This window comes from Acanthaster planci, linkage group LG08 (assembly GCF_054643075.1).
Source record: "Acanthaster planci isolate LZ-2023a linkage group LG08, COTS_SCS, whole genome shotgun sequence".
In the NCBI taxonomy this organism is placed as follows: Eukaryota; Metazoa; Echinodermata; class Asteroidea; order Valvatida; family Acanthasteridae; genus Acanthaster; species Acanthaster planci.
The window spans coordinates 7,318,704-7,337,700 of NC_141784.1; the positions used below are offsets into that span (position 1 = coordinate 7,318,704).

Here is an 18,997-nt window from a genome sequence, read left to right on the forward strand (position 1 = left end):
GGTTCGTTTGAACGTGGGCAATTTATTTCCCAAAATGATTGAAGTGAGAACAGAGATTTTCACGCTTATCTCAAACTCACTTTAGGACACTTTCAGAGAGAATGTATCACACCATTTACAACTATTCAACTTATTTTCTAAAAAAAGTTACATTTCAACGTGTTGCTCACTTTTCATCATGACCTCCAACTGACCAAGCATGCTCCATTAAAAGCAAACTGAATGCGGACACCTTTAAAATTACTTACTTCTAGAAGTGAAAGTACACATCGGGCAGATTTTCCAGTTTTATTTACACTCAAAAAAAGAACCCAACATTGCAGTGTCTCTTCAGGGGGGGGGGCTTTTGGGGTATTTATTTTTTTCTTGTTATACTTGGTGGCCCATTCAGTTCGTTTAATACAACTGATCTCCAATGGGTCCCAGGTATGTGTGGCAGTATTTGCTAAAGCAGAGGGAAAAATGATTAACTGTTAGAAGCTGAAAGTCCAATGAGTAAAGCCCACTGACTTGAAGTGGATTTCGACTGGAAATGTGCTGGCTTTTGTTAACTTCACAGTTTCTACTTGGCTCTTCAACTCAGGCGAAATAAATCAACAGATTAACATAATAAGTAATAAGCCATTAAGCTTAAATGCAATCAATGATTTAGGTCAGGTAAGTGACTCGAGATACAAAGCTGAGCTTGTGCCAAACTCATAAACTATGCAGCACAAAGGAATTTTCTTAAAGACATTAGTCTGAGATTTCCGAAGTGTCGCCCATGTCTGGGTTTTATGCACACCGGGCAACAACCAAACTAAAACAACTGTTTAAAAACTGATCCTGGAAAAGTTTTCCCAAACGTGCAAATCCTCCAATTGTAATATGAGTTTACACATATACATATACCGGCACATGTACCTTGGGAGTTAATGTTGTACGGTGTCCACATTACAGAAAAATTATAAGATTCTTTCACTTAAATTCATTATTAAAGAAATAGATGCAGATAAATTGTGAACAAAAAACTGAAAACAAAAGATTTTCTTTTAATATTCAGAAACTTAAGCTTTAAAAAGGCAAATCAAATAATTTCTCCTGGAAACTGTCAAAACAAGACACTATATATATATCCTTTCATTTTTCCAATAGCTTGCAAGCCGATTAAAGTCCATTTTCACTCTTGGCCACTACAGCCAAGAATGTCGGAACTTCGGAGACAGCCTCCAAATGTCAATTTTCATTAACAAAAAAAGGCTCATATTTTGAAGTCTCTATATAATAGGAGGGAATCCAGAAAATAAACAAATAGTGCCTTGATATCAGACTATAGTGAATAATAGTTACCAAGGAGCAATCTCTGTTATCTGACTTTTTAATTAAAAAAAATCTGACTTTTTCATCAGCAACAGGCAAAATATCAATTTTCTTCCATTCATTTTAGGTGCCATTTTAGATGTTACTGTAAAACCTCATGACAACAGCAATGCTTTTCCCTCTTGAATGGTGCACTAGCATTAGAATAGTAGGTGATTATCCAGCAAATGAGAATAATTCACAATTTCCAGGCATTTTTGTTGCATTCACCTGCGGCCTCTCACAATCAACTGCTACTTAAAATGTCGACCAAGATAAAAATTTCAACAATTTAAATCTCACTTTAATACAAAAATACACTATTTTTATGCTACAGTGAAATCTACATGTAAATAGATTTACAATCCCTACAGCACTGCAGCTACTCCTAATTGCTATTTTTGGAAAAAAAAATCGCAAAATGTAGAATGTCATGTACAAGCAAACCCAGTACAAAGAAATGTTTGGACTACAGGTTTTTGAATGTCTCACAATAACAAAAAAATGCAGATTAAAAAGAACAAATACAGAGGTACATGTATGAGTGAGTCTGGGTTATGATCATCCTCATTTACATGATCATTCACAATATACATCACAGATCAACTAATTCAAAGTCTCACTGTACTTTCTAGAATCTATATCACATGGATCAACTAATCATACACATATCACTGTGCATCCACAACCCATATTAAACATGAACTGATCATCATTCACATGCTATTCATCCACAATCTCCATGACTGCTCACACTGATCAACTCATATCTGAAATCTCACAGTTTCGTGCACAATCTATATCACTGCAATCACACTGATCAACTTGTCCACAATCTTACTTCCTAATCCATGATCTGTATCAGATGCTCCACTGATTACCCACAATTTCAGTGAACCTTTCATAGTCTACATGGCAATAACTCTATAGCACATATTAACAGCAACAATCTGTGACTTAATCTTTGACTGATCAGTCACAATATAAACCATGACCAACAAATTATACATTTCACGTACCAGTTCTGACAAACGAACTGTTCATCAATTATTGCATTTACCTACCATGACCGTGTCCATTCTCTATCATGTCAGTAAGATGTGTGAAGGTTTCCAAGACGGAGAATCCAATGTTAGTGAGCTTGGGAGGCAATATCTCTTGTGAGTTGTTGAGGTTCAGAAACGACTCAACTGCAAGAAAGTAGTAGACTTAATAGTTTCGGTAATTTGCTCTGCGCATTGTCAGGAAGCTGAACAGACTCCAGACAGAATATTCTGCCAAAAGCATGTAGTCCACTGCTTCTTCTTAGAATACTGTTAACTCACAAAAAAAATCCTTCCCACATGCTGTTACCAAAAGCTCATCAATTCTGTCTTCATTACTTCCACCGAATTCCAGTAGAACAAAATCTAACACACTTGGGTTCCAAGGTAGATTCACTGGCAGAATGTGTTCACATTTCAACTGTAAATGATCTTTGTAAATATGTGGTCATGAGGCACAAACAGGTGTATACCTTTTAACCATTGTAACCTGTCTATTATCCAAATCTTACGCCATGATGATTGTGTATGTCTCTCCTTGCACGTGATTCTCAAGTCCAGACCTAGTCTCATCTGCAAAAAACCAAGGCACAGGTTCAGCATTATTATCTTTATTGTTTTTTCTTTCCATTCACCTGAATAGGCACTGTTCATGTGAATAGATACTTTCACCATCATTCTGTGTATAAGTACCTTTATCTTTGTGCTATTTACTAAGTGCAAACTATTTTATCTTCACTGGACTACAGACTCTCATCTTCCTGCCATTAACCTAAACAGGAGCTATTATCATCATGCTATTCAAGTGAATAGCCACAACCATCGTTTTATTCAGTGAATGAATACTATTCTGCCATCCTCTTTATTATTGCTAAAGGAAGAGATTCTATTTATGTAATACAATGGTAGTTGTCAGTAACTACATGAAAAGGCCATAAATCTTCAACATTCAAACCACAAGCTCACCTTTGATTGCTTGAAGTGAAAATAAACTCTCTTCTTGAAAGTTTTCCACCATCTTGGGAAGCAACACAGAGAAAGGCCAATTAGCATCAAGACATACATGTATCCTTGCCTCTTATTTTCAATAACCTCTTCTTGTCTTACAATGTGTGATGTGTAATAGTGGACCATACATGTATGACCTAGTGGGTTGGGTTCGTAGCTTCTGATCATAGTGTTGGGGGTTTGAATCCAGCTGCTGGCAGCATGTTGCAATCTTGGGTAGGTAAATTTACTCCTACGTGCCTCTCTCAACCCAGGAATAAATGGGTACCTGTGAGGGTAGATATGGGTTTGTTTGGCCGTTTACGTCTGATACGGCAGCATCAGGCTAGCATACTCCCTAGGGAGCTGAGATGGTTTGAGAAATGTTCAGATGGCGAGTCCAATGTGCAGGGATAACGATTATAGCATCATGTGCTTTATAAGAACTCTTTGGTCGAGTTCGGGTGGCCTGTTCTTGACACAGGTATCTTGTTATCGCGCTCGAACGGCGGGAACACGACTCAAGAACACTGTTCTCGGAAAAGGATCACACACCACCTCCTCGTCAGGGTTTTACATGAACACACGGAAAAACTCATGAGACTTTGATTTCTGAACAGCTGCAAAAAGTAGAGAGATGGCTTCCAAAGCCATAGACCATGTACACAATTGGAAGTTTTGAAAATTAACATAAATTATTTTCTGTTACACAGAAATGAATTTTCCTGTTTATATAGAAAAGAATTCAGCCCATCCAAATCTTAACTCTCAAATAACATACATGGAAGCCGCCATGTTGCATGTTGCTTGTGATAACTGGTTGTTTGTTCCCGGCGTTCGAGCGGCCAACCCACAAACAACTAATTGAGCTGTTCATAAACATACGTGAACAAGCTGCCCGAACTCGGCCAATATTATTACTATTATCTTGCTAACAGTAACCATAACCGCATAATATTGCTAATATCAGCAGTTTGCTCATTCATGCTTCACACTAACACCCTCCCCATGTCTGTGTGCAAAAGAATGTAGAATAAACACTGTATCATGTAATCAGCTTACTTCATCACTGACAAGAACACGGATACCAGTAGGACCTTGCCGGAGTATTGTTGATATATGCTCAGTAGGAATGTGATATAATGCAGCAAGTTTAGCTCTTAGCTCCTCTAGTGTCTGTAACTCCAGATACACAGCATGGTATACTATAATAAAAAGGAAAAAGGAAAGGTTCAAATCATACACCAATTTATTACCCTTGTTTACAAAAAATGGTTCATGATTTATTCCAAAAAAGAACAGTGCTCATACCTTGTTCATGCTCTTGGCATACATACAATGTCAGTCGTGGTCTTACATGTCTGAAAAATAAAAGCAAAATCTGTTTTATTAAACAAGCAGGATGACCTCTTTAAGGTGGTCGTGTGCAACCATGTCACCTGTGCAACCACATCATCTGTGTAACCACGTCATCTGCGCAACCATGTCATCTGTGCAACCATGTCATCTGTGCAACTATATCATCTGTGTAACCACGTCATCTGTGTAACCACATCATTTGTGCAACCACATCATCTGTGCAACCATGTCATCTGTGCAACTATATCATCTGTGCAACTACGTGTATGTCATTTGTGCAACCAGGTCATCACAATGTCATCTGCTGGCCCCATTCATTATCTACATCAGATAACTTTCTCAACATCAGTGGGAGTTCCTGAATTATTCTATCAACACTAACCTTTTCTGGAGTGCATTGTTCAACCTGATGCCATCTGCTGGCCCCATAATCTGTATCAAGTCTTGTTTACCCAATCGTAAGAGATCAGCACCTTAAAAGCAGGAATTTGAAAACATATTTCTTCAAATAAGGTTGGCAACATGCATGTATCTACAACACCTTGTAGTGCATTCAATATGGAAAAGAGAAGATCTATCCATATCAGTGAATACCTCAGTCCACTGGAAGTACTGATTTACCAAAGTCTGTGGATCGTGATACACGTATCTGAGCTCACTGGATTAGGACGCGCAAATAACCAACTCATATCAGTGGATACCTCAGTTTTCCTGATGACAAGTACTGATTTACCCAAATTTGTTGACAGTGATACTTGTATCTGAGCTCACTGAATGAGGACAAGCAAATAACCAACTACATGTAGTATCAGCGGATACTTCAGCCATGGGCATTAACTTGAACCTACATAAAGTCATCGTGATCATGAGCAGTCTCTTTGACTCATTCATTCACAATGAGGGCATTAACTAATCAAATGTGTCTGATGTTGTGATTTACCTGCAAAGTTTTGAAAGAGCTTAGTATATGCACCAAAGCGATTCTGCTTCAGCCACTCCTGAGTTTCCTGAATACTGGTGCCAACAGATGGTGTTGCCTTCAAGATTAAGGATGCGTAACAAAAAAAGTTACTTGTAAACTACAATAAACATGTTAAAAAGCTCAAGCAGGTAACTTGCATTTTTCATAATTTTGTCTTCACATGAATATGCAACACTAAAAAAAATAAAGAATACAGAACTAAAAGCATTCTCTTACAAGTGTTTCCATGGACAAAGGTTTATTTTTTCATTGAGCATTTTGGCTTTAGGAGTTGAATTTCATTAAAAAGCATGACTACAATGAAACTGAAGACCTACCAGGAAATTACTTGCAGCTAAGTGTTCCCCCGCCTCATTTCCAGAAGACTGGTTGTTGGCTGACCTACAAGTATGAAACGGAAAGCCATCAACTCACTTAAGAATGTTTATCTCAACATTTTGAAGGCTGAAATTTTTTTATTTTTTAGAATATTGAAATATTATATTAAGAAATGAAACTTTGCAAACACTTGTGCTCGCACAGCCTCCTTTCAAGGAGCACCTCTAAGGAAAACACATTTTCTCTGATTTTATCTGTTCAGATAAATATACAAGTATCCAAATCGAATGCAGTGTCATTTGTCTTCAGAGCTCAACTATAACAAGCTTAAAAGGGCTTTTTGACTGTTCATGCCCAGATGTGAATTCTGAATGTACATGTACGTTGCATCATGTGCTCTTTAAATGATAGGAAATTCACTTCTTTCTTTGCAAGACATTTCTGTACCTTTTTGGCAGACCTGTTGGCAACTAAAACCTACAATGTCCCCACCATTCCAGGAAAGTTATATGTTCTGTGATAAAGTGACTTCTCTCTGCTTAGATCTCAAAGGGTCACATATAATTCGATGTGCCAACATTTTGTGCCTTTGACTTACTCATCAAATGATCCAAAGGAATCATCCTGATGGAAGATGGGTGACTGGTCTCTAAGCTGTAAGGGTATGGGGACGTTATCTGAAGGTAACTAACAATCAAACACAAACATTTGAAAATTAAGTGACAAAGCCTGTACATGTACATTTAAGATGTCTTTAGGTCCCAAGTCTTTCTTTTCTTTTACTGATAATACCAGGTAACCATTATCATTTACCTAATTTTTAAAGTCCCAGTGTTTTCCTGTACATCACTCGCTTGAGTGATGTACAGACAACTTTTCCACATTGGTTAGCTACAGTAAGGGGTTAATAGTGCTATCAGCCACCTTCAGAACGGACCAGTCAAAAGATTCCGGATTCAAAAGGTTGTCTGAGCTAAAGATGAGCTACTGGGTGATAAAGGTCTACAGGTGTGTATGTTACTCATAATAAAGAATGAAAAATTTAGAAAAGATGTGTTGGAAATGGTAACAGCCTGTTAGTAGCAGCACCATTCACTGATCATTGAGTAATTCTATACAGAATTTTCTTCACAACACAGCTTACTGCATGCTGAATTCATGATATGCCAACTAATGTAAGTTATACACTGCATGTATCCACAGCATAGCTAAAATGTCACTAACACACTAAATAGAAGAAACTACCAAGCAAAAATATCATCAAGACAGCTTCATATAAATAAAAATACATGTACTGACGAGTGCAATCCAGTGTCAGGACAACTGATGTATGTGTACCTGTCATAATGACATATGTAAATCATGGGCAAGGCATGCAAGACCACAATTTTATTATTTCGGGATTACATATTTTTAAAGAGGTGATATTTGAAAATTGGAATAAAAATGAAGAAGGACCACTTCTGAATGAAGATGCGCCATTGTTGTGTCTCACTGGGTTGGTAAACAAGGGAACTGGCTCTAGCCTGGAAAAATGTTTCAAAAAATGACACTTGTCTGGCTACGGATGATATGCTCAGCATCAAAACATAATTTGAAATTTGGAATACAGATTTCAAGATGATTGGAGTGTCGAACATATTGAAATGTATCTGAAAATTTGTAAAATCTTACAATAAACATGATAAACATTCAATCTCCGCCCCTAAAAAGAATTCGGGAGCACTAATTTTCTGCTTTGATTGAATTACAAGGAGTTTAGAATGTTTGTTTTGTAGTGAAACTTGGTTTCAAAAGGAAACCTTTTTAGGTTCATTTATATTTCTACTATATTATGTCAAACATGCTTTAAAAATGCTTCCTTTAAGCTGTTGTCAGGATGAAATGAAATGAAGGATATCTGAATGATCTCGAAATCAACTAAAAATCGACTCGAAAAGATTTGGGTATATCTCACTCTGAAGGGTGAAGCATGCTTGTGCAATAGGGGACTCTGGCCTAAGGACCAGTCTAACTCCGTAGGGCTCTGAAATTAAAAACAACACCATCTTCAAAAATCTCTCAGAAAATGATTAGAATTCAGCAACAAGAAAAGAACCACAAACTCGGGCAAGAGTCTTGTTGGGGTTTTGTTACCAAATGTTTCCCAAGCTTGTTACTACTACCAGCACATTATTTTTTTAAAATAGTTGATTATACAACAAGATATCACCTTTAGTGGGTTGGAACCTTAAAGTTGATTAATCAATTGGCTGTCAATGTTTTTGATGAGTTGTTTTGGGGAACCATAGTTGGTTTCCAATCACACAAAGAACCAATTTGGTTACCAAAAGCTACACTGATGGGGATGATTAACTGTCAAAGTTGATTGAAGCTGGGATAAGCTCAGGATTTAAGGACTAAAAAGCAATGAATGAAATCAAGTGACTCCATTTGTTGGCTATGCGACAAAAGCTGTGATGGCTTGACTGCATCATAGCATGGCTGTGAGGCATATGCTACAGATACCATTCACGCATGCATGCAGTCACACATGCAAATTACATTAAAAGCAGATATACACAACGTTACACTGGATTTGTACACACATTATATGCAGTGCCTGTCACCACAAAATGAGCTTAAATTTGGAATTTAAAAAAAATTGAGATGTTGGTATTTTTTAATTCAGCATAAAGAGAGCTTTCCAGTGGTATGTACATGGAGCACTTTGGGTAAAAGTATAAAGTGATAATGTGACATTATTCTGGCAGCTTTGCGTCTTTGTTCCCGACATTGTTTCAATATTTCTAACCAGGTATGAATAATGCTGTCGTCAAATTCGGTGAGAAAATGACATATTCAGATACATCATCCTGCTAAAAATCTGGAATTAAATAGGAGACGGGTTACTCCTTCCAAATATTACAAAAACCCCCAAACTGACCTCCACTTCAATGTGACACTTTGAATCATCAAAATAGAAAAGATCAGGATACGACTTTACACCCATTTTGTCTTAACAGGTCACATATGGACACACAGACTAAGAACATGACTGCTCAAGACAAATCAGACAGTCTTCATGACATTGTAAGTTTGACAGATGCAGTTATGTAGCATAAATGTATCTTACCTGAACTTTTCCATTAGTTTCTGTCACTGATAGGTCCTGCTTTAATAGGAGAAAAAACACAGAAATATAAGTTAGTTGGCTACAGGATTACTAGAAACCCTTTCAGTTTTCCTTTCTTCTTTTCATGAAGGACTGTACAAGTAATAGACTTAACTGTAATCAGACAACTGAACAAATGTAAAAAAAAAACACTCATGGGCTCATTTACACAGCATGAGATAAAGGATACTCATGGACTACACACTCATTACACTCACCTCTGTCAGGACTGTACACTCATTACATTCATCCCAGTCAGGACTACAGTGTAGAAACTCATTTCATTCACCTTAGGACTGTGCACTCATTCCATTCACCCCAGTCAGGACTACGGTGTAGAAACTCATTCCATTCACCTTAGGACTGTGCACTCATTCCATTCACCCCAGTCAGGAATACGGTGTAGAAACTCAATCCATTCACCTTAGGACTGTGCACTCATTCCATTCACCCCAGTCAGGACTACAGTGTAGAAACTCAATCCATTCACCTTAGGACTGTGCACTCATTCCATTCACCCCAGTCAGGACTACAGTGTAGAAACTCATTCCATTCACCTTAGGACTGTACACTCATTCCATTCACCCCAGTCAGGACTACAGTGTAGAAACTCATTCCATTCACCTTACGACGGTGCACTCTTTCCATTCACCTCAGTCAGGACTGGGCACTGATTTAATTCACCTCAGTCAGGACTGTACACTCACTACATTCACCCCAGACTACAGTGTAGAAACTCATTCCATTCACCTTACGACTGTGCACTCTTTCCATTCACCTCAGTCAGGACTGGGCACTGATTTAATTCACCTCAGTCAGGACTGTACACTCATTACATTCACCCCAGTCAAGACTACAGTGTAGAAACTTATTCCATTCACCTTAGGACTGTGCACTCTTTCCATTCACCGCAGTCAGGACTGGGCACTCATTTCATTCACCTCAGTCAGGGATGTACCCTCATTACACTCACCTCAGTCAGGACTGTACACTCACTACATTCACCCCAGTCAAGACTACAGTGTAGAAACTCATTCCATTCACCTTAGGACTGTGCACTCTTTCCATTCACCTCAGTCAGGACTGGGCACTCATTTCATTCACCTCAGTCAGGGATGTACCCTCATTACACTCACCTCAGTCAGGACTGTACACTCATTAAATTCACCCCAGTCAGGACTACAGTGTAGAAACTCATTCACCTTACGACTGTGCACTCTTTCCATTCACCTCAGTCAAGACTGGGCACTGATTTATTCACCTCAGTCAGGAATGTACACTCATTACATTCACCTCAGTCAAGACTATTCCCTCATTATATTAAAAACCTCAGAGAGAACGGTACACTCAAAGTATTTACCTCAGTCAGCACAGTACACTCATAGGAAGGATGATATTTCTCTTTTTCTGAGTCTGATATCTTCTCCATTTTGTCTCGATCTGTTTTGTGTTTTCTATCTGCTCCCTTTGGCTACAGAAACATAAAGAAAGCAACAAGAAAATCCACATATTTCAAGTCAGAATTTCTCATGGTCATTTTTACAATAGCAGAACCCCAAACACATAATTATTTGTCTGGTTTGGGGGAACTATGACACAATGGGACATGTAATGGCACATTTTTTACCTTGTTTCAAAAACAATTCCTTCAGTATTAGCAATACAAAAAATTGACAGGTTATTGATGGAATATTTTCTTTAAAACCAAAAGGCGCTGTTGAGGATTTTTGTGGGTAGGAATATGAGACAGGTACCTTGAACACTTTGACCTGGCAGCTAGCTGAGTGTATTGGTTTCTCTTGTTCTTTGCCATGGATATACGTATCCACATGAAGACGAAAGACAACCCCTTTCTCTCCACCATGCTTCTTTGGTGTGAACTCTGTGCTGATACAGTTAACCTGCAAACAATTATAGGAACATTTTTTTTTTAAATTGATCCCATCAACACTGAGTAGTGTGTGGCAAATGTATAAACCTAAATCATAACAAGAATCCTGAGAAATCCTCCACTATCCAGAGAATCCTATAATTTTTGTTCTCTTAATAGTGTGCAGGGTGATCAGTCATGATCATCCCAAATCTCTCATAACTTGTCAGGAATTGGTGGGGACGATGTTGGCACATGGTAAAACGCCAAAGTGTGATGTTGGCAGAAATGATTATTACCCTAACCACCCCCAGATTCATGAAATCCTTTCCCGCTCTTTGGTGGATTTTGGACTTGGTCCTGAAGGCCTGAAGTACTGCTAGGGCATCCAATGCATGTTGTCATGACAACAGTGCTGATGACACCACGTGGGCCATGTGCTAGTTAACAAAATTTAGATAAGTTGAATAGTTTATTCATTCCCTTGAGGTTCAAGTATTGAGATTTGACTGTATTATTACGTGTGAATGTATTCAAAGTATTCATTGTTCACTAGGCCACTTAATTTGGTCATCTAAATTGAAAATTCAGGCAGTGATCTGTAATTTTTTCCCAAATCCAATTTTATCCCTGGTGGCAATTCCACAATCCAAAATCCAACTAATTAAACAAAGGGCCTAAAGCACACAGAATTTAAATTATATTACACTTTCATATTAGATGAATGACAGACAAATGCATTAATACAACGAAACAAAGTGGAGATTTTTATGCTGTCTTATTGACAGAACTTTAATTCAAAAAAACACTAAAATACCTGGACAAAACAGCTGGCAACTTGAGTTGGATCCCAGAGACATTCCACGGCATTCAGGGCACAATTGTTGGCATTATACTCAATGATGTTATGTGACAGAGGTACATCTAGCTTTATAAGGCGTTCACCTGGACGGTTAGTTCGCCATGAAGCAAGTTGCTCAGACTCAGCATACTGAAGTCGTTTATCATTGAAGAGAACTCGGACCACACTCTGACACAAGACAGATACATAGAAGACCTACCATAAAACTGTGAGTGGTTTGTGGGCTCCAGTCTTCATAACAATGTAAAAAACAAAATTGATAATAGCATTCCTTACCAACATTTATACACTGTACGTAATCGGTCATCCATCCCATGTCAATGAATACCAGCAAAGTGTTTCACTTTTGCTGTTTCCATTTTCATGCCCACTAGGTCTTGTACACTACATACATTTTGTGTACTGCACACATAATTTTCTTTCAAAATACAAATCACTTCACGTGCACTGGCTCAATTTAAAGATCATGTGGTCCAATTTATAGAGTTTAAATAAACCCACAAACTCTAAGAGGGTTAAAAACATGAAATGCCCCATCAGCATGATTAGATAGTTTACAAGACTTGCTGGATGATTATTCAATGTGGTGCACTATTTCTTACCTTCAACAGCTTGCCTTCAAACTGTGACACGTTTCCTAACTTCTTTAATCTTAACTCATATGATTTGCCTTGGTTGAGGTAGGTTAGTGTTTCTTCGTTCACCTTAGTGGCTGGTGATGTGGCTGCATTTAATATACACTGAAACCTAAAAGTAATGATAGGATCACTGATAAATATAAATGGTGTAAACAATGGTACCTCCTGTAGAAACAAAAGTACATTTACAATAACAGCCTCTTGTCAACAAACAACCTATTGTAAACAAACAATCTGTTGTCAACATAACGCTCAAATGGTCTTTTTTGATGAGGCCCATTTCCATCTGAAACAAATGTTCTAAAATGAAATGAGGATGTTTTGAAAAGTTTTAGTGATGTGTGTAGTACTTCAAGTTGTGTTTACGGAACACTATTTATTGATATTTAAATTAATGTTCAGAACTTTTTCTACCACTACAGATGTCTGGTAACTACATTGTAACAGATGCCTATCTGGATCTCAAATCATTCTGTACTTACCCATCTTCTGCATTCTCTTGCTTGAATATTGGCAAAGCCAAAACCTCACTGTAACAGAAATGTACAAAAGTCAGAATGCGCATTGCATCAATTCTACCATTTCATACTTTTATCAACCTTAATTTAGTTTTAACATCAGCCCTCTGTGCAGATTTCTGAGGGTCTTCTTATAACAGCCACTAGTTCCAATTCAGGCACTGTGGACAAGTATCCTCTCACTGTTGGAAGAGAGTGACAAATACTTGAATACACCATAACCTTATCCATGGCACAGACAATGAAGGTTGGCTGTGTGTCCTTTGCTTTATAAATGCAAGAATCGATGCACGCATATGGTAGTGTACATGTACATTATGCATGTACATGTATGTTTGCCCAAAGGGGTGTCCTAGGACTTGTTACAAAGCATCCCTTTCCTTCAAGCATAGAGCGCAGCATTTCATCACAAATGAAATCAAACATAACTACACAGGTTTTAAATTCTTAGCAGCACTTATGCATCACTGCTCTTAAAGCAACTTTGATTTCAAACTTGAAAGTCAAACACAAAATAAGGAGAGCTTGACGTCTCGATCCTAGCAGAATCCTTCTATAAAGGAAAATCAAGCAGTAAGATTTACAGAAAGATTAAACACTGTTTTATGTCAATCTGTTTGTGGTTCAACATGGCAAAGGTTGACCACAAGAAGTCTCACATAATCCAGGTCCATGTACTACCAGTTATATTGGTACACATACCTCATATTATAAGCAGCTGTGCCGAGTTCCGTCCCCAGACCACTCAGGTTGGAATCAAAATCAGCTGCCAAACCACCATCTAGCTGTAACCTCCAAGACATTTTGACTCAATGCTGCATGAAGTATAGAAAAAAATATATGGACAACACTTGTTGATCCCTGTGCACAAACCTATGAGACTTAATAACTGAAAAAAGTGTTTCCTAAGTAAATTCTTCAGAATGTTCTTAGAAAAATTTCACTTTTCAGACAAGTTATCGCTTTCTAATGGCTGTCATAACATTCTATGGGAAAATCAGTGTTGCTTGAACATAGAAATCTTTCCGTAAAAAATTACGAAGGTGTAATTTACCAATTACAAAAAAGAACCTATGAAGGATACTTGGACTCTACTATAGCCCAACCATGTAAAAATGTTTAAATTAAGGCGATTTGTAGAGTCTAAGTTAACTTGGAATCTAGGCCTAGGGTTTAACACATTTTTACGTATTCTCCCAGTTGGACGTTGTTCCAATTATTGCATTCACATCTAGGCAAAGGGGCAATTCGCCATTCACTGTTTTCCTCCTTTTTGCTGCAGCATGATAAAAAGAACTGAAACCTTTTCGGTACAGTGTTGGAGTTGTTCATAGTGCAAAAATATTGAAATTTGAGGCACATTTAATGAAAAGGTTAAGAGTTTAGTCAAGAATTCAGATTTTTCCTGGAAAGACCGCAACACCATTTTTGCCCCTTTGAGTTTGAGAGTGAAATGTGGGATAGCCACCAACTGACCAATCAGAGAAAAGAATCAAGAATCAGTGATGTACATGTAATCCCAACCGTGATAATGTCAGACTCACTGTTTAGGTGACTGTTTCGTGGAGAACTGACAGTGGGCAAACTTGGGACGTGATCCTGAAAGGATTTGAGGATCAGATTATTCATGATATTGATAATAAGGCCTGTATGAACTATGATCCCATACACTTCCCATACCATACAAAGCACACAGGTGTACATGTACATTATTGATAGAGTACAGCTGTACAGTGCCTTACAAATTAATTAATGCAATGCCTAGGCCTACAAGTATCGGGGAGAATGCTAAATTTGCGCATACGAATATTCACCCATCCAACTTTCTCGTGAAATTCTGCAACGAAGATATGCACCCCTTTTACTGTCAATGATCGTCACTTCAACATTTTCTTTTTGCAGCTATGTGCGAATTAAAAGCTTTTCCTGAAAGAATTCAGGAAAAATGTCAACAGAAAATGAAGCTTTACTTTACAGACGAAAAAACAAAAAAATGAACCGGTTATAATTATCTAGAAAATGAATAAATGATCACTGGTTGTTCACGATCAATGTCAGATGTCTAATACAGGCACTAATTACGACTTTGATCAACTTTGACCAAGTACTGAGGGCGTTACCAAAACATCGAGCTTGAAAAAATATTCCGCACCTTATATTTTGCGATTCCCATTGGCGATGACGGGCACAAATTTGGTAGCACTGTATTTTGTGACTGTTTTGAAAAATACACATTTTGTCATAATATCCAGAGAAATAACTCATATTAATTTAATGCTAGTTAAGATTTAAAATTGGAAAGAATAAAAATTAATGCCTCACTGTAACTTCAAATTAAATTGGAAAAAAAATTAAACCTAGAACAAAAAAGAGAAAGTGATGGGAAGTTAAGCTATTGCTAATAGATATGTTTTTTCCTCAAACTGCATAGCTAAACCAAGGTAATTGATGCAACAAACAGTTCCTCATTCAAGAGACATTAACTGGCTGATTTTTCAGATGAAGGGTATTATCGATAGTCGCTATACCCCGTAAAATGACATTCGCAACGTACATGCGCGGATTATGGTGACATACATGTAGGTTTTCTATGTCAGTACACTACAGCCGATCCGACTCATTTGCAGACGACATTGTCATGACTGTTCTTGTTGCTTTGGTGACATCTGATATTCTTCATAATGTAATTCCATATAGGATTTCAGTCAAACATTCAACTACTGAAAGTGAAACCATAAAATTTAGTATTTAAGAACAAATTTTGGTCAAAGTACAAAGTGCGCGAATTACGGTGACTCATGGATTACATGGCCCACGGTACATGTACGCCTAGGTAGTAGGCTGGATCAGGTCAACTCGGACCCAAACCAACTCGGACCCATTCCAACTCGGACCCATGCCAACTCGGACCCATGCCAACTCGGACCCATGCCAACTCGGACCCATGCCAACTCGGACCCAGGACCAACTCGGACCCACGCCAACTCGGACCCAATACTAACTCGGACCCACGACCATCTCGGACCCACAACCAACTCGGACCAACGCCAACTCGGACCCACGCTGTTTCGGACCCACCTTGAGTCAACTCGGACCCACTGAGTCTTATGGTTGCATTACACCAAATACGCACCCGTAGACCGAAATATATGTAGCGCTGACTCTTGAACCTCGTGAAGAGGTTGGCCTTCATTTTTTCGTTGGAAATTCAAGATTATGGACAGATCGATCACTTTTCGTTTCAATTTTATGAACTTTTTTATTTGCCTTTTCCCGAAGATACCCCCCTAATAGCAGTAAAACTATGCGCTCATATGAATGTAGCCGCCTGTCTCTATCCAAAATAGGCCCACATTGTGGGGCTTTTTGTGAAAGAAATACTCTGAACCGGAAACATCAATCCCAAATTTGGGATTTATATAAATAATTCTATGATCCCTCGTGATTATGGCACGTCTTATTGTAGAAAATAAGAAGCCATGGGATCACAAAATATTAATAATGAGCTCGCGAACAGACATACGACGCTTCAAAACCGTCTCCAAGTTTGAGCCAATATTCCACATTTTTATTTTAAAATGATTTGATTTGTGTTGTTCGAAATTACCAACCTATTTGCGTTATTTGGACAGTCAGTTAAGGCCTGTATGGATGAATTCCTCCATCTACCTAAATCTTGCCGGTAGTGGGGGAGGGAATGGGGCAAGGTGGAGGTGTAAGACTTACCAGGCCCAAAAAATTGAAAGGTGAGGTGGGGGATAACACCATTAGACACTGTAAAAGGTCAATGTTCATGACATTGATGTATATCTGCAGTATCTGTTGTACGTATGCAGCATCTCTTACATGTATGTACATCAGAAGGGCCTATCTGTGGCTTTTTATTGTAACAAAAACTTTGGGGGCTGTTTGGTGAAAGTTCATTTGATTTCTGCTAGTGATCTGGATCTGGAAAACGGAGAGATTCTGGGAAGCCTGTGCCACTGTCTCCCTGCATAACGTGTAGAGAGGACGTTATAGCTTGGCAGCATGCAGTGCAAAAGTGTAATTTACCAAATGCCTACTACATGTAGGCCTACTACTAGTCAGCTAGTACTAGAGCAAGGAATAGACCGTTAATACTAGGCCTTTACCGTTCTTTGCATCAACTGTATCATGGCACACAAAAGCATCAACTTGGCAAGAATAGAATCAAGACTCTACTTACATTTAATTAACTTACACAATACCCACTGAGACGAACAGCCCGCATAAAAGAACAGTTAACAACTAGCAGGTCTCACAACATTTAATATTTGCATCACTGTTGTACAAAAAAACACGTACATGTGCATGTGATGTATACCAGACAGGTTACCCGACTTGTCAGTGGGCTTTTGATGGAAGTAAAGGACAACGTCAAAGCACCCGTCGTCTCTGCGTCCTTGACCTTGTCCCTGTCCAATAAACTTGCTTATCAAGAGCAGAGATAGAGACGATGTTTGTTTATATTTTCATGTCGGTGTATATATCTCATAAAAAATAAACGTGAAAAAATCTCTTAAGAGCGGATTTCGGTACAATTGGTCTTTCGTATTTTTTCCTATTTTCTAAAAAATTGTATTTTTGTTTTAATACATAAAAGGATCCTCAGACCGTGGAGAAATTATTTCTCCATGCTCAGACCCCCATGAGGGTATACCTTGTTCCTACTAAAATAGTGACGCTTTCATGTTCAAACTAATACCCCGCCAACGTCTATTCGACCCCCCCCGCATACCGTTGAAGTGCTGCTTGCCTGTGTATTCTACCTCCATTATTGTTCAATGCGAGTCCGCTATGATCCACGAATGAGACGACGTAGATTTCATTGTCTACGTTACCGTCAAACAATTAACCTAGTACGGGGAAAGCTTGTTTTGTTTTATGAAAGTCCAAACGTCAGTTCAGGAGTGGTATATAGCTCTGTGCATTTGATGGATTTTCTTCCAAAATCTGACATATGTACATGGAGGGGGGTTATAGGGAAAGGGGGGAGATGAAGTTGCACCGTCCATGAAAATTTGGAAAGCTGGGGGGACCATATAATGACACGAGATAGTTCGATGTTCGTGATATTGATGTACATAATTTGTATTCAGAAGGGCATATTTATGGCTTTTTGTTAATGTTTTCCTTATTTTGAGTGATACTCAGTGAACGCATTTTAGTCGATGGAAGTCTGAAAAAATTCTTCACAACCCGCTTAGTTCAATTTTTTGGCTCACCACAAAATGTGGGGGTATGATTCAATAGCATATCCCCCAACCTTAAAAAGTGGGGATGGTAGTACATGTATAACATACATGTGCCCCCACCCCCACTTTTATTTATCTAATAAATCGGCGGGCGCTTTTGAGATGGTGGCAGTTTCAATCCCAAGCAGTCACTGTTTCAAAGGAGCTGCCCCTCCCCGACACGGACGGTCACTGGACGAGCTCTTCAGTCTAGGAATCTGCGTAGTAGGCCTGTCAAGTCCAAGTAAACGTAGGGAAAGTGCTAACAAACCAGCAACAGCAATATACCATGCCATGCCGGTTTTAGCGCCCTCTTACGTACGTCAGGCTTAAAAATGAAAATTCTTCGTTAAAATCACAGGGGCCAATATCATAGAACTGCTTAAGCACAAAATTTACTCAAGCACAAAAAAAATTGCTAAAAACAAACTTTACCAGCTCAAAATCAAGGTGATTGTCATGCTAACCAAAAGGCAGGTGAATATCATTCCAAAAAAATATACATCACATGGACTGTGATGGAGTTTTGGCTGTTAACCTGATTTGTCAAGCAAGGCTTTTTCACGCTAAAGCAAATTTTGTGCTCTATGAAATTGGCCCCACGCAGAACTGATGTACTCGTACATACATAAATGTGCAGTACATGTATCACACATGTATGTGACGAACCCTA

General features: G+C 38.4%; 1 protein-coding gene across 7 annotated transcripts; it reads right to left on the reverse strand.

The window, feature by feature from the left end:
- Positions 1 to 2: 2 nt before the first annotated feature.
- On the reverse strand, positions 3 to 17,424 carry LOC110988796 (upstream-binding protein 1-like). Of its 7 annotated transcripts, XM_022252632.2 has the most exons (20): positions 17,277 to 17,405; positions 15,222 to 15,284; positions 14,614 to 14,668; positions 13,772 to 13,884; positions 13,034 to 13,081; positions 12,516 to 12,660; positions 11,869 to 12,081; positions 10,936 to 11,082; positions 10,542 to 10,652; positions 9,143 to 9,181; positions 7,985 to 8,053; positions 6,626 to 6,714; positions 6,027 to 6,090; positions 5,668 to 5,764; positions 5,110 to 5,200; positions 4,680 to 4,729; positions 4,431 to 4,573; positions 3,348 to 3,399; positions 2,855 to 2,954; positions 3 to 2,528 (listed from the first exon to the last, which is right to left on the reverse strand). In XM_022252632.2, the coding sequence occupies exons 4-19, from the start codon at positions 13,870 to 13,872 to the stop codon at positions 2,890 to 2,892; spliced, it is 1,524 nt and encodes a 507-aa protein (XP_022108324.1). In that variant the 5' UTR covers positions 13,873 to 13,884; positions 14,614 to 14,668; positions 15,222 to 15,284; positions 17,277 to 17,405; the 3' UTR covers positions 3 to 2,528; positions 2,855 to 2,889. The 7 variants fall into 7 exon arrangements, with proteins under 7 accessions (XP_022108324.1, XP_022108328.1, XP_086995777.1 ...); XM_022252636.2 differs by lacking the exon at positions 15,222 to 15,284 and having other exon boundaries at positions 9,143 to 9,178; positions 17,277 to 17,424; XM_087139651.1 differs by lacking the exon at positions 15,222 to 15,284 and having other exon boundaries at positions 2,894 to 2,954; positions 17,277 to 17,424.
- Positions 17,425 to 18,997: the final 1,573 nt, after the last annotated feature.